This window comes from Camellia sinensis, chromosome 10 (genome assembly GCF_055761805.1).
Source record: "Camellia sinensis isolate YWXY chromosome 10, ASM5576180v1, whole genome shotgun sequence".
NCBI lineage: Eukaryota > Viridiplantae > Streptophyta > Magnoliopsida > Ericales > Theaceae > Camellia > Camellia sinensis.
Genome location: NC_138970.1, coordinates 3,639,252 through 3,655,576, shown reverse-complemented (window position 1 = coordinate 3,655,576; position 16,325 = coordinate 3,639,252). Strand labels below are relative to the sequence as shown.

The 16,325-nt window shown below is 34.6% G+C and overlaps 1 protein-coding gene and 1 pseudogene across 1 annotated transcript; both read left to right on the top strand.

Moving 5' to 3' along the window:
* The first annotated feature begins 10,626 nt into the window (after nucleotides 1–10,626).
* On the top strand, nucleotides 10,627–11,515 carry LOC114314340 (dirigent protein 22). The gene has a single exon (XM_028260818.2). It carries the CDS (start codon nucleotides 10,778–10,780, stop codon nucleotides 11,351–11,353), a length of 576 nt encoding a protein of 191 aa, XP_028116619.1. The 5' UTR covers nucleotides 10,627–10,777; the 3' UTR covers nucleotides 11,354–11,515.
* A 43-nt stretch (nucleotides 11,516–11,558) lies between these two features.
* Nucleotides 11,559–14,890, top strand: LOC114314358 (putative LRR receptor-like serine/threonine-protein kinase RKF3 pseudogene; annotated as a pseudogene).
* The last annotated feature ends 1,435 nt before the right edge of the window (nucleotides 14,891–16,325 follow it).

Below are 16,325 nucleotides of genomic sequence, written 5' to 3'. Positions count from 1 at the left end.
CAAAAATCTAGAAGGGTATGGGCTGAAAACGAGGATAGAAATACCAGATTTTTCCACTTAATGGCAACCAAAAGGCAGAGGAAAAACTTGCTAGACTCAGTTAATGTGAATGGGGTGATTCAGGATGAGCCTGGGATGATTAAACGGGCAGTGGTAAGGCATTTCAAGCTCCTTTTCAATGAGGAATGGAAGAATAGACCAAAGCTGTCAGGTTTTTTTGCCTCAATCAATTCAACTGACTCAGCTGAGCTATTAGAGGCAGAATTTTTGGAAGATGAAATCTGGGAAGCAATAAAAGGTTGTGATGGGAATAAAGCGCCGGGGCCAGATGGCTTTAATCTACAATGTATTCAAAAGTGTTGGAACATCATGAAAGGTGAGTTTGTGCAATTGATGAAGGAGTTTCATGCTAACGGGAAGCTAGCCAAAGGAATAAATAGCTCATTCATTACTTTGATTCCTAAGAAGGAAAACCCTGTGGGGTTGGGAGATTATAGGCCCATAAGTTTGATTAGCTCCATATACAAAATAGTCGCTAAAATCTTGTCAAAAAGGCTTAGGAGAGTGATGCCCAACATTATTAGTGAAGTGCAAACTGCCTTTTTGAGAGGTAGACATATTATAGATGGGGTTCTGATTGCCAATGAAGTGGTGGATTGGTGGAAAAGGTCGAAGAAGAAAGGGCTAATCCTAAAGTTGGATTTTGAAAAAGCATATGACTCTGTAAATTGGGAGTTCTTGTACTCGATGATGAAAAATTTCGGGTTTGGAGAGAAATGGGTGGGGTGGATAAAGACCTGCATATCCACAGCTCGAATTTCAGTGCTAGTTAATGGGTCACCTACTTCTGAGTTCTCCCCCATGAAAGGCCTTAGGCAAGGAGATCCGCTTTCTCCGTTCCTTTTCAATATTGTAGCGGAGGGTTTGAACATTCTTTTAGAAAGAGCTAAGGAAGTGGGATTGATAAGAGGAGTGTCTGCTGGCCCATCTGAGTTGAAAATTACGCATCTGCAGTTTGCCGATGACACCATCATTTTTTGTGAAGCTGAGTGGGAGGAAGTTGTAGTCGTGAAAAGAATTCTAAGGTGCTTTGAGGTGATGTCTGGGCTCAAAATAAATTTCCACAAAAGCAAGGTGTGTGGGGTAGGCGTTCAGGATGATATTGTCCAGGTCTTCGCAAAGAAACTAAATTGCCTAAGTCAAAAGTTGCCAATGAGTTATCTGGGGTTGCCATTAGGAACAAACCCAAGGAGAAAGGCTGCTTGGAAACCTGTAATAGACAAGTTTAAGAGCAAGTTAGCTGCTTGGAAGAGGAGGTATCTATCGTTCGCTGGGAGATTAACGTTGATCAAGTCCGTTTTGTCAAGCTTGCCAGTTTATTTCTTATCCATCTTCAAGTTGCCGGTGGGCATTGCAAAAGTACTCCACAAAATTCAAGCTAACTTTCTTTGGGGAGGGTCGGAAACTAGGAGGAAACTGCACCTAATTAGCTGGAAAGAGATATGTGTAAACAAAAACAAGGGTGGGCTAGGGGTAAGAAACCTAGGCCAGGTTAATGAGTGTCTGTTAGTTAAATGGTGGTGGAGGTATGGAAATGAGGAGGCAGCCTTGTGGAAAAAAGTGATTTGTAGTAAGTATGGTGGTGTGGGTGGCAGGTGGTGCCCCTTATTTATTAGTTCAGTGGGACTGTCGTATACGTGGAGAGGCATAATATCAGTGGCTGAAGTTAACATTGCTCTGCGGGAATTTTTTTGGCAAAATTTTAAGATAGTTGTTGGAAACGGCAGAAGGATACATTTTTGGTTTGATAAGTGGTGCCACAATCAAAATCTGAGTGTGTCTTTTCCCAGATTATTCGCATTATCAGTTGAGAAAGATGGACAGCTGGTAGATTTTGTTCATAGAAGAGTGTCAGACTCAGATTGGAACCTGGTCTTCAGACGTCCCCTCCTAGCATGGGAAGAGGAGGAAGTGCAGAAACTAAATGATTTCCTGCAAAATGCGCCTAGGATCAATGAAGAGATGGTAGATTCTTGTTCCTGGGCAGCTCACCCGTCTGAAGAGTTCACCGTGGCATCAGTGTGGAAGTGGATGGAAGCAAGTCAAGGGGTAGATATTGCAGTAACTAGGTGTATTTGGATCAATTTAGCCCCTCCTAAAGCTCAATTCTTGAGTTGGTTAGCGTGGAGAGGAAGGGTAAAGTGTTATGAATTGTTGCAAAAAGTTGGAGTGTTGAGCCCAAACGCTTCTTCTCTCTGTGTGTTTTGTAAATCTGAGGTGGAGACTGTTAATCATGTGTTTATTCACTGCCATTTCACCTGGAAATTGTGGGCCAACTTGGTGAACTGGTGGAACTACAAATGGGTTAGCCCTGGATCAGTGGAGGGTTTATTGCTGTCATGGCCAGAGATAAAAATGAAGAAGAAGATGCTAATAGTTTGGAAAACACTGCCGGTAGCAGTAATGTGGTCAGTGTGGAGGAGCAGAAACGACTGTGTATTTAACAAGGTGCAACCGGAGTGGACTGCTTTGGCAGAGCTAATAAAGGTGAGAGTAGCGTTGTGGACTTCCTCAGCTTTAAAGGGGGTTAATTATTCGGTGCATGACATTATATACAATCTGAGTCAAGTCTGTATGGTGTGTAGTTAAGTGATGGTGTTGCATAAGTGCTGTGTATGAGTTGTTAAGCGATGATAGTTTTGTCTGCTCTGCTGAAGAAGGTTTTGAATAAGTGTTGTGTATGAGTCCTGGACCTGTTGAGGAGATGGCTATGTGTTCAGGAGGCCTCTGACCTGTTGGATTTAAGCTGGTATAGTATGAGCTAAATGGGACTGCTGTAAGTAGTTTTGTTCCTGTAGCAGTGTTGTGATGAACTTGATGTGCTGGGATGCGTCTGTCTTGGGATGGTCTGGTTTCTGCTCAGTTTAGCATAGTCTGCTGATGGCAAGAGGTGTAGTCTGATTTTATCTGCTGGGCATTTGGTCTGAACTCTGCCTTCATTCAAACAGGTCATGGTATGCTCTCAGAATTAACAGGGGAGGATGATCCAGAGGAGATTCAGCAGTATGTACAGAGGACTGATTTCTTGATCTGTATAGAGGAGGGTGGTCTGTGCAGTGTCTGTGCAGTAGAGTGTGTTCCTGGGGGCTAATTCACCTTGAATCTGGTTTGGGTTGGAAGGCTGCAGCTCTGTGTTGTTTTGTTTTTTTTTTGGTATTCTGCTTTGGTGCATAGGTTTTGGCTCTTAACAGCTGTGTATACCAGTTGGTCCTTTGGTCCTTTTAGTTTAGTCTTTCTGTTAACTTGCTTCTTTTCTTGTTCTCTCTTGTTGGTTCCTCACCAGCTGGCGCTTGGTGCTTTTTAGCACCAAGCTCCTCTTTATTGATGTAATATTGCTCTTTGTATGTTTCATCAATAAAGATTTATCTTTGTCGATCAAAAAAAAAAAAAAATTAACTCCTACCACAAATATTAATCGGATAGTTTTTATGTTTAGTGAGATTCTCAAATAATGTGACTTAGACACATCACTTGTGATTGGTTTGAGGGTTCAAAATTGATGGTTCAAAACATTTTTATTGAACACATCAAATTATATTATTTTAAAAATAAATTAATAAATTCACAATTTTTTTCTTAACTATTTACGTCGATTTTATCATACTATTCTAATTAGTACCAATTAAAGTTTCATTACTTCATGTTAATTTATAAATTTTAGGATAAATTATGCTAATAGTCCATGTATTTCAGTCTTTTTACCATTTTAGTCAATATAATTTTAATTGATTCATTTTATACTTTGAATTTATAATTTTGTCTCAATTTGGTCAAATTAATTACAATTGTTAGTATTTTTTGATGAAAAATGTGCACATAAGTGACATATATCATACTTTTATAAGTAAATTATAAACTTATTCAACTTAGTAAGTTAATCTTAACCAACTAGTGACTATTTTCTTCCAAAAACATAATTGGCGTTATCATTTAGATCAAATTAAAATAGAATTTAAAATTAAAGGTTAAAATCGAATTAATTGAAATTACATATACTAAAATGACACAATGAATAAAATACAAGAGCTATCAATATAATTTATTCTAAATTTCGTTTATTTTCAAAAAAATATGTGAGTCTTTGGCCCTGTTTGGTAGAGTTATGAGAAAGTACTTATAGCTTATACCTTAACAGCTTATAGTTTATAACTATGAACATAAACTGATTTCTGACTTATAAATTAAGCTTATCCTGCCTCACTCAAAGAATAAGTTGATTTCTGACTTACAAAAAGTTATAAGTTGCATTGTGAAGTTAAACTAAACGCATCAAAATAATTTAAATTAAACTGAAAGTTAAAATAAACTGAAAAAAAAGATGTACCAAACAGGCCTTTGTCATGATTAATCTCTAAATGCGCGCATATACCAAGTAATAGCAATCTTACGCCTTGAATTGTCTTGATGAACAATGAAAAATAGAATTTTAAGACATTGATCTAACCATAATTGTAACAACTCAGATTTTTAATTATTCTGTAGAATTTATACTAATATTATTTCATCAGAGTTCGGAAAATATATAATTTATTATACATTATTATGCATAATTTTGTAAAATAATATAATTATTAAAATTTTATGGGTCAAAATATAAATAATAATAATATAGATAATAATAATAATAATAATAATAATAATAGGTATGGTGCTAAAATAAATAATTAACTTTCTATTAGTATATGATAAAGTGTAATTTAATTAGAAACTAAATTATTTATATAATTATATTAAAAATTTAAGTAAAAATATAATTATCTTCATTATTTCTTAAGATAAGTATGAATCTCGGAGTGAATCAGAAACAATCTAGGGAGGGATTTGAATCGGCCACGTGTTGGCTGATGGGTGGTCTCATCTCACTATTTATAGGGAGAAGTTGCTCAATCTGTGAAAGAGAGAAAAAAAGAAAGGAAAAGAAAGAGAGAAGGAAAGGAAAGAAAGAAATGAGAGAAGGAAGAAAAAAATAATGGAAGTAGAAAGATTCTTTAATAGTGGAAAAGAAGAGTAAGGTATTAAAGTTAAGCTGACTTATATTATATTTTAAGTTGTCAAAATGTATTTTACGTATGTTTTAACTTACCAAAATCTGTTTTATACAAGTTATGTTTTTAATAAAAATTATGTTTTATAAAGGTTTCAATTACGTGGTTTATCTTCTGAACCCTATTTTCTTAAAAGGAAACTCATGAAAATGTCTGTTTATATTTTAAAGAATATTTGGCTATGACCTTATATAAAATTATGTTTTGTAAGTACCACCACGAGAGTTCCACGCCTTAGAGGACTTAAATAACCATTGGCTTCTGTTTAGTTACTTTGTGGTACTTTGATCCATTGACCTCTGTTCTGTGCGGAGCAAAGTGCTATGCGGAGCTAAGTGCTACACTATTGTGGGAGCCACCTCTAGAATCCGTACGAGCCACCTCTTGAATCCGTACCTCTATTCTGTGCGGACCAAAGTGCTGTGCAGAACTAAGTGCTACACTATTGTGAGAGCCACCTCTAGAATCTGTACGAGCCACCTCTTGAATTCGTACCTCTGTTCTGACTGTCACTTCTGTGACCTCTGTTCTATTCTGTTCTGTACCGTGGTTATCGTTATCTATTTATTTAATATCTGTATTTCAATTTCTGCTACTCAAATGATTTGTTTATGTAAATGTTTTGGCTACATAATTATCCATGGTTATTTCGTGCCCTTATACTCTTGGTATAATATTTCTCACTCTGTCATGTGCTTATAGTTGTTTACCAATTTTCAGGAAACATGCAATTCTGAAATAGCTTCTGGAAAGTCTTAGATGTGAGACTGCGAAATAGACATACATAACACTTTTTTATATGTAAATATCGGCCTTTTTGGTCAATATATTTTGTAATCAAAATAGAAGCTCCACTGATTATTTTGGTACCAATACCTCAAATATTTCTTCCGCTTGCGTTTATTAATTTGTTTATGAATTGGCCGTAGGTAACTTCAGTTATTGGCCATCACGATGCTTAACCCTTGGGTACGGGGAGCGGGTCATGACAAATGGTATCAGAGCAATGGTTTAAAAAAAAAAAAAAAAAAAAATCATCATTGGAGCATAGGACACGCGCACGTTTAAGATGTGAGATAGTGGGTAATTAGTACCAAAATATTATATTTTGTTAGTCGATTTAATTATATTATAATTTTATATGATTATATATATATATATATATAATAAATTTCTTTTTAGTATGCATACCTTGTGAAGAATATTCGATATAGTTTATATTTGTTATAGTAAAAGCAGAACAAGAACAAAAGGATGTCGGGCTCAAGCACTTACCAAAATTATAATATAATTAAATACATATAATTTTCAGTTCAGTATTCAAAAAAAACATTATTTTGATGTTCTTTAAAGTGGGTTCAAATTATAAAGATACTAATTTTGAAACTATTTCCCATCAATGAAAAGTTTATCTCAAATTGTTTTTAATTCTTGAATATAATTCTGTCATTGTATTCTCATTTTTTTTATTTTTTATTTATTTTTATCGTAAACAAAACGAGTAAAAAATTTTTAAAGTCGCTCCTTATTTCTCATTTTGGCCCAAACCAATTTTTGACAACTAGACCGTGAGTTATTTTTGGTAAAAAATTTTTTTTTTGAGGTATTCTTTTCTATCAAATTAATCATCTAATATATATTTATTTATCAGAGTGCGCAGCGAATAGCTTACATATGACAAATTTCGAGAACAAAATTTTAAAAGGGGGGAAGATTGTAACAACCCAGATTTTTAATTATTCTGTATCGTGATGACCAGTAACTGAAGTTACCTACGGCCAATTCATAAACAAATTAATAAACGCAAGCGGAAGAAATATTTGAGGTATTGGTACTAAAATAATCAGTGGATCTTCTATTTTGATTACAAAATATATTGACCAAAAAGACCGATATTGACATATAAAAAAGTGCTATGTATGTCTATTCCGCAGCCTCGCATCTAAGACTTTCAAGAAACTATTTCAGAATTGCATGTTTCTTGAAAATTGGTAAACAACTATAAGCTCATGACAGAGTGAGAAATATTATACCAAGAGTATAAGGGCACGAAATAACCATGGATAATTATGTAGCCAAAACATTTACATAAACAAATCATTTGAGTAGCAGAAATCATTTAAGTAACAGAAATTGAAATACAAATATTATATAAATAGATAACTATAACCACGGTACAGAACAGAGGTTACAGAAGTGACAGTCAGAACAGAGGTACAGATTCAAGAGGTGGCTCGTACGGATTCTAGAGGTGGCTCCCACAATAGTATAGCACTTAGTTCTGCACAGCACTTTTGTCCGCACAGAACAGAGGTACGGATTCTAGAGGTGGCTCCCACAATAGTATAGCACTTAGTTCCGCACAGCACTTTGGTCCGCACAGAACAGAGGTACGGATTCAAGAGGTGGCTCGTACAGATTCTAGAGGTGGCTCCCACTATAGTGTAGCACTTAGTTCCTCACAGCACTTTGGTCCGCACAAAACAGATGTCAATAGATCAGAGGACCACAAAGTAACCAAACAGAGGCCAGTGGTTATTTAAGTCCCCCAGGACGTGGGACTCTCGTGGTGGTACTTACAAAACATAATTTTATATAAGGTCAAGTCACATATTCTTTAAAATATAAACAGGCATATCCATGGGTTTCCTTTTAAGGAAATAAGGTTCAGAAGATAAACCACGTAACTGAAACCTTTATAAAACATAACTTTTATTAAAAACATAACTTGTATAAAACAGATTTTGGTAAATTAAAACATACGTAAAATACATTTTGGTGACTCAAGATATAATATAACTTACCTTAACTTTAATACCTTATACCTTACTCTTCTTTTCCACTATTAAAGACCCTTTCTACTTTCATTATTTTTTTATTCCTTCTCTCTTTTCTTTCTTTTCTTTCCTTCTCTCTTTCTTTTCCTTTCTTCTTCTCTCTTCCACAGATTGAGCAACTTCTCCCTATAAATAGTGAGATGAGACCACCCATCAGCCAACACGTGGGCGATTCAAATCCCTCCACAGATTGTTTCTGATTCACTCTGAGATTCATACTTATCTTAAGAAAATAATTAAGATAATTATATTTTTACCTAAATTTTTAATATAATTATATAAATAATTTAGTTTCTAATTAAATTACACTTTATCATATACCAATAGAAAGTTAATTATTTATTTTAGTACCACACCAATTATTATTATTATTATTAATATTATCTGTATTATTATTATTTATATTTTGACCCCTAAACTTTTAATAATTATATTATTTTACAAAATTATGCATAATAATATATAATAAATTATATATTTTCCGAACTGAGATTTAATTATGCTATAGAATTTATACTGATATTATTTAATCTCAGTTCGGAAAATATATAATTTATTATATATTATTATGCATAATTTTGTAAAATAATATAATTATTAAAAGGAGTGTTGCAGAATGAGTTTTTTTTCTGAGTTTGCAGAATGACTATAGGGCTGCAGTATTGCTCATGGAAATTCAAGGAGTGTTGTTCAAAGGCAATGCAGGTTAATGCAGGTTTCTTCTCTGGTTGGAGTGTAGTTTGCAGAATGATTGATCTGTGCTAGTTTCTTCTCTGGTTGAAAGCAAACATCAAGACTGATGGTTTGCGATGGTTTGTATGGGGATTGGTCTAGTTTCTCAGCTGTGGTAGTGTGGATTGGAGCCTCAAGTTCAGATGTCTGCTTTTGGAGTTCGGGGTTGCTTTGGACTGCAATTTCCCTTAGCTGGAGTATTGGTTCTTTACTTTTCACCAGATGTTTGCGTATGGATTTTGGGTTGCTTTGGACTGCAATTTCCCTTAGCTGATTTTTTGATTTTCTGGTTTTTTGCTTTGTTGGTTTCTCACCAACTTGGAGGTTGGAGCTTGTTTAAGCTCCAAGCTCCTCTTTATTGATGTAATTCTTCTTATATTTCATCAATAAAGACTTCTTTTTGCCGATCAAAAAAATATATATAATTATTAAAAGTTTAGAGGTCAAAATATAAATAATAATAATAATAGGTGTGGTACTAAAATAAATAATTAACTTTCTATTAGTATATGATAAAGTGTAATTTAATTAGAAACTAAATTATTTATTTAATTATATTAAAAATTTAAGTAAAAATGTAATTATCTTAATTATTTCTTAAGATAAGTATGAATCTCGGAGTGAATCAGAAACAATCTGGGGAGGGATTTGAATCGGCCACGTGTTAGCTGATGGGTGGTCTCATCTCACTATTTATAGGGAGAAGTTGCTCAATCTGTGAAAGAGAGAAAAGAAGAAAGGAAAAGAAAGAGAGAAGGAAAGGAAAGAAAGAAATGAGAGACGGAAGAAAAAAAGTAGAAAGGGTTTTTAATAGTGGAAAAGAAGAGTAAGGTATTAAAGTTAAGGTAAGTTATATCATATTTTAAGTTATTAAAATGTATTTTACGTATGTTTTAACTTACCAAAATCTGTTTTATACAAGTTATGTTTTTAATAAAAGTTATGTTTTATAAAAGTTTCAGTTACGTGGTTTATCTTCTGAACCCTATTTCCTTAAAAGGAAATCCATGAATATGTCTGTTTATATTTTAAAGAATATTTGGCTATGACCTTATATAAAATTATGTTTTGTAAGTACCACCACGGGAGTTCCACGCCTTGGGGGACTTAAATAACTACTGATCTCTGTTTGGTTACTTTGTGGTCCTCTGATCCATTGACCTCTGTTCTGTGTGGAACAAAGTACTGTGCGGAGCTAAGTGCTACACTATTGTGGGAGCCACCTCTAGAATCCGTACGAGCCACCTCTTGAATCCGTACCTCTGTTCTGTGCGGACCAAAGTGCTGTGCAGAACTAAGTGCTACACTATTGTGGGAGCCACCTCTAGAATCCGTACGAGCCACTTCTTGAATCTGTACCTCTGTTCTGACTGTCACTTCTGTGACCTCTGTTCTGTTCTGTTCTGTTCTGTACCGTGATCATAGTTATCTTTTTATATAATATCTGTATTTCAATTTCTGCTACTTAAATGATTTCTGCTACTTAAATGATTTGTTTATGTAAATGTTTTGGCTACATAATTATCCATGGTTATTTCGTGCCCTTATACTCTTGGTATAATATTTCTCACTCTGTCATGTGCTTATAGTTGTTTACCAATTTTCAGGAAACATGCAATTCTGAAATAACTTCTGGAAAGTCTTAGATGCGAGACTGCGGAATAGACATACATAGCACTTTTTTATATGTAAATATCGGCCTTTTTGGTTAATATATTTTGTAATCAAAATAGAAGCTCCAATGATTATTTTGGTACCAATACTTCAAATATTTCTTCCGCTTGCGTTTATTAATTTGTTTATGAATTGACCATAAATAATTTCAATTACTGATCATTACGATACTTAACCCTTGAATACCGAGAGCGAGTCGTGACAATAATGATCCAAGTCATAACTTTTCAAAGTATAGATAGTAGGTCTGACCAAAAACTCATAATAACTTGTTATGAGGGTTTTATTTCGTATAACTCTCACCAACTATCACCAATTGGCTAACTGAGAAAATTTCACTATTATTAGTTTGTATTTGGTGATTTATATAAAGCAACATCCAACCAAATACCATTTGGTCCTCACCTCTTTTCCTCTTTATTACCCCCCATGGCCAAAACCACCCCAACTCACACCTCCACCATCTTCACCATCTTCTTCTTCTCCATCCTCATAGCCACAAAATCTCAAGAATTCTCAAGAAAACTCTCTCAGAAAAAACTAGGGCTCAAAAAAGAGAAGTTGAGCCACCTCCACTTCTACTTCCATGACATCGTCTCCGGCAAAAACCCTACGGCAGTCAGAGTTGCACAGGCAGCCATGACAAACAATTCATCAACCGCGTTCGGGGCGGTGGTAATGATCGACGACCCATTGACATTAAAGCCGAAACTGAGCTCGGAAGAAGTGGGAAGAGCACAGGGAATCTATGCCTTTGCAGCACAGAATGAGTTTGGTTTGTTAATGGTTATGAACTTTGCTTTCACAGTAGGGAAGTACAATGGAAGCACTCTTAGTATTTTGGGCCGGAATCTCGTGTTATCGAATGTGAGAGAATTGCCGGTGGTCGGAGGGAGTGGAGTGTTCCGATTTGCGAGAGGGTATGCTCATGCCGACACTGTTTGGCTTAACATGACTAGTGGTGATGCTGTGGTGGAGTACAATGTCTATGTCTTCCATTACTGACCTCTGGTTTTGCTTTCCCTGTCTTTAGATTATATTATCGGTAAATTATTCCGTTGTTCTATATAGTTTGATCGAGAGATCTAATTAGTTTCAATTTCATTACATTTATAATTATGGGGCACTTTGAAAGCTAATTAAAAGCCAATTTTGGCTTTTAACACATTTCGAGATTTCCCATCACCTTTTAATTTAGATTACGAATCAGATGAGTCAGGTCTAAAATGTTATATATGATTGATTTTTAATAATCGTTTTATTTCAATTCGTGTATAATATTTTTTTAGTATTAGGTTTTTTATTTAAAAATATTCATTACAAATTACAATAACGAATGCAAAAAATATTTTACCATAATATAAAATAGTGAAAATTCTAATAATATATAAAATAAATAATGAGATATAAAATGATCTGATTTATTGTATTTTTTATTATTTAAAAATATTAACAATTCATCATGTATTTTATGTATAAATTTTATATTTGTAAATTATTAATATTAAAAAATTGTAAAGTAAGATTATCCGATTGAAAGTGATGTGACGGTCAAGCTAGAAACAAAGAAGTCTCCATCGGACAAATGGGCCCAAAGACCCAAACCCATGGGCTGTGCTAGATGCTCAATAATATGTGGGCCCACCTACCGACCCACCCAGCAACGCTGCGCAAAATAAATGGTGTGTTTACTTAGTCGTCCCCTTTTCAAAAGGCAAAATGGTTAATGTCCTGCCAAACATCATTTTTATGTAATATGCTCTTTTTTTCTTTTTCTTTTTTGGACAAAGAAAAAAAAAGTATTTAATTTCATAAAAAAATACTTGATCTATAAGAAAATGACATAAATAAACTTAAAATGCATACCTACAGCTACAAGAAAACTTAACAAAATCAGATTAAACTAAGGCCAGACATGGACACACGTACAGTAGCCAATAATAATAATAATAAAGTAAAATTACTTATCATATGATTTATGATTTTAATAATACTAGTGTCACATCTTTATATTTTTAGGATCAACTATTCGACTTAAAAAGTGATTTATAAATATAATTTGAATACATAAAATGCATTCAAATTGTTGTAATTGTGATATGCTTATAATTATAAAGTACAACAATAAATGATTTAAATAAAAAAAAAGAATGTTATAGGTTCAAGATTTTTTATCAAATAAATGATAAAATATTTTATATGGGTATGAGATCCACAAAATTATAGACCTTACATCTATATAACACATTTAACCATTTATTTAATGAAAAATTTAATATTTCTAACATTATCTTAAAAAACAATCATAAAATATCTTGTCATTTTGTATTAGAATGAATGCTTAAAAAATTAGAATAGGACTGAGAAGATCCTAAATAAAGTTTCCATAGCTAGGGGTCCTACGAATTTGTAATTCATTGTCGTAGTGTGTCTTATTTACCTCTATAATGCAAAAAAGGCAGTACGATGTCCATAATTGCTCTGACATTTTTTTATTGTTTGATAATAGTGCTAAATTATGATTATTTTTAATTGGGAAAATTATATTTACACCTCTTGAAATTTTTGACAAATACAGGGACCTTCCTTATAGTTTTAATAATTACACTAACTTCTCTTACTTTACCTGACATTGTATAGATTCCCCCAAACGGTCAATTATTCATAAACGACGTTACTTTTGTATACAAAATGACCATATTACCCTTTTATTTGAGCGTGAAAAGACAAAAATACCCTTTGATTATAGTATTCAATTTTGTTTTTAATTTTAATTTTAATTTTAATTTTAATTTTTTTGTTCTCTCTCATCTCATCTCATCTCCCATTCCCAACTTCACTCTGGTTTCGAATTGCAATAGTAGTGTAATCTAAATTCTCTAAATCACTCCCCAGATGTCCCTCATCTTCTTTCTTTTTCTCTCTCTACAACTCCACCTCTCTCCTCCTCCTCCTCCGCCTCCGCCTCCACCGCCCGCCACCTCCACGCCACGACCTCATCATGTCCTCTCGATTTTGACGTCCTTTGCCGACTCATTCAATCCTCAAATCGTCCAAAACTCGACTCCGATTCCGTCTCTTGTCACTACATCAAGGCCGGTCTCCGACTTGTTCAGTCCGATTATCTCCAAACCACTAACAATTTTCTTCCTCCGATTGACTCCGCCAAGTCTTGTTGGGTTTCATACCAAACCCTAATTAACGATTTCTTCCCCAATTTCAATGATATTCACAAAATCTGTGATTTCCAGACCTCCTGGATTGCCGAGGGTTGTATGAACATCACTACTCGTGATGAATTCGAAGGCAATGTCTCGAAATCGGCGTTAGACGATGCCGTAAAGGCGTGTAATCAATCTCTTGGTAACGGTTTACCGTGCGCTTCTTGCACCACCAGTCTCTCGAGCCTCCAGCCTTCGAATTTGAACGGCCGATCAATTGGAAACCTCTCTGATTGCATGGCGTACCCTTCGATTTACGCCGCGACGTTTATTAATCGTTTCAGCCCAACTGATGAAGGTACTGCCAATTGTCTGTTTGGTTTTGATGTTTCTGATTTGAGCAATTCGAATGGTAAAGTTAGAACAATTGTGATTTGTGTAGTTGTGATAGGTTGTGGGTTTGTTTTGTTTCTGGGTTGTGGTAGGTTTTGGATTTTACGGCGAAAATGCGAGAAAATTAGGGAGAGAAGTAAGGTTGATCATGAGAGAGAAACTAATTTAGCTTTTGGAATGAATTCAATCAATGAAAGTACTACTTTAGTTAGGTACACATTTGATGAAATTAGGGAAGCAACAAAGAATTTCTCTAGGTTGAACATAATTGGGAGAAGTGGGTATGGGAATGTATACAAAGGGGTATTGCCGGATGGCTCTGAAGTTGCGTTAAAGCGGTTCAAGAATTGCTCGGTGGGAGGTGATGCGGTTTTCGCCCACGAGGTTGAGGTCATTACGAGCGTTCGACATGTGAATCTCGTGGCTTTGAGAGGGTATTGTATTGCTACTACTCCTCTAAAAGGCCAAGAGAGGATAATTGTGTGTGATTTGATGAGGAATGGTAGCCTTCATGACCACCTATTCGGATTTGAGGAGACATTTTTGAAGATTTATGAGAGAGAGAGAGAGAGAGAGAGAGAGAGATGGTAATGGAGTTAGCAGTCACAAAATGAAGGCAAAGGAAACTACCCACCATTTTCTCAAAAAATACACTGTTCCGGACATAGATGGGTTGAGGACACTTGAGGGCATTATAGACATTTTAATGTTTAGCTTTAATGACATCAACTTTTTCTGTGAAATAAATAAACGAAAGTCAACAAAAGGGGGAATCTTGACATTGTCAGGTAAAGTAGGGGAGGTTATTGTAATTATTCAAACTACAGAGGAGGTCCCTGTATTTGTCAGAAACCTCAGGGAAGGTAAATGTAATTTACCCTTTTTAATTTTTTTTTTTTAATAGAATTTTTATACACAAGATTCAACAAGAACAATGGGCAGTAGCACTTTTAAGAGGGTATGCCTAATAAATGTTCTTGAAACATAAGATAAAGATAGAAAATTGAAAAATATGACAACTTTTATCAATTTGAATTTAGGAAAAAAAATATTTCCATTGTTTATATAATCTTAATATTAAATAATGATTTAAGGAAACCATTTAGTATTTGTATTTTGAAAAGGTTACAAGCTACAATAAGAAATGTTTTAGTTTGAAATGAAAAAATTATAAAAAAATATATCATTTTCCATAAAAATTATATACAAAAGTTCGATTTGTATATACTCTATCCGTCTCAAAATATTAGTTCCCTATTTTATTTTTTATTGTTCTAAAATATTAGTCAATTTTCAAAAATTAAGTACTAAAATAATATAAATTTTCTATTTTACCATTCTTTTAAATTTATTAACAACACAAAAAGCACAATTATAACAATTGATAGTTTCAAAAAAAATGTACTATCAAAGGATAATTTTGAAAAATTAATATTTTTAAAATGTAATAATTATACTACTAAAAAATATTAGACTTTCCAAAAATAATTATTATTTTGAGAGAGAGAAAGTATTACTCTCTATGAATTTGATTATTATCGATCATGTGAGTGAATTTTTGACTACACTGCCAAACTAGTATTTAACTGGAGAGTACTGACAGAATAGATTAAGCCCGAACGACCTGTCAAAAAGAAAAAGAGTTTCCGGTGGTGGTTCGTCCACTCGGGGGCACTCCGACGATCAAGTCAGTTATCTCTCAAAGATAGCAAAATTGCTTAACTCACTATTTGGAATACAAAAAGCGTACCTTAAACCTATGAGGGTGCCTCTCTTTTATAGCCAACACAAACCTAGTCCCAATGGACTCTGATTTTTGCTAATATTGGACTCCCAGTAGGATTGGGATAAAACTCTCTAAGAGTCTTATCTTTATCCAAACTGTAGTCTTCTCTCATTCTAGGACTCTCGTCCCTTATCCATTTATCCCGGATTCCGATATCTTTGGAGATAACCTCGAACTATCCGAGATCACCTCGGCGTCATGACTAGAAAACATGGCACCTCGACTGACACTTCTGCGTCACCTTGGCCACGTGTTGGTACTCGAAAAATATGTCCCCACAACTGTCCCCTAGGTTCTATTACCTCGGCATCTTGAGGTGATGGAACCTATCTCTGCAAACCGTCTAGCACGTCGGCTAAGCTGGCTCTATCCTTCATTACCGAGGTCATAATTCGTCGGCTTCACACGATCAGGACCTATATTCTGTCTCATCAAGGCCTTAGAACCAATAACCTAGTTTGTTCAAGTTATTTAGCCGAGATGTTCCTACCAGCCGTGGTCATTGCTTCATTAGATCAAGAACTCCAAGAGTTTTATTATGCGCATGAGTTGTTACGCACAACATTTCAACCGTTTACTGGACCGTGTCTGATACGCTCCATTAAGTCACCCCACGCATGCGTGCCCCGTCTGACAA

Bases quoted from the DNA above. Each gene is read 5' to 3' on its own strand.
- LOC114314340 (XM_028260818.2), top strand. From the start codon at position 10,778: ATGGCCAAAACCACCCCAACTCACACCTCCACCATCTTCACCATCTTC.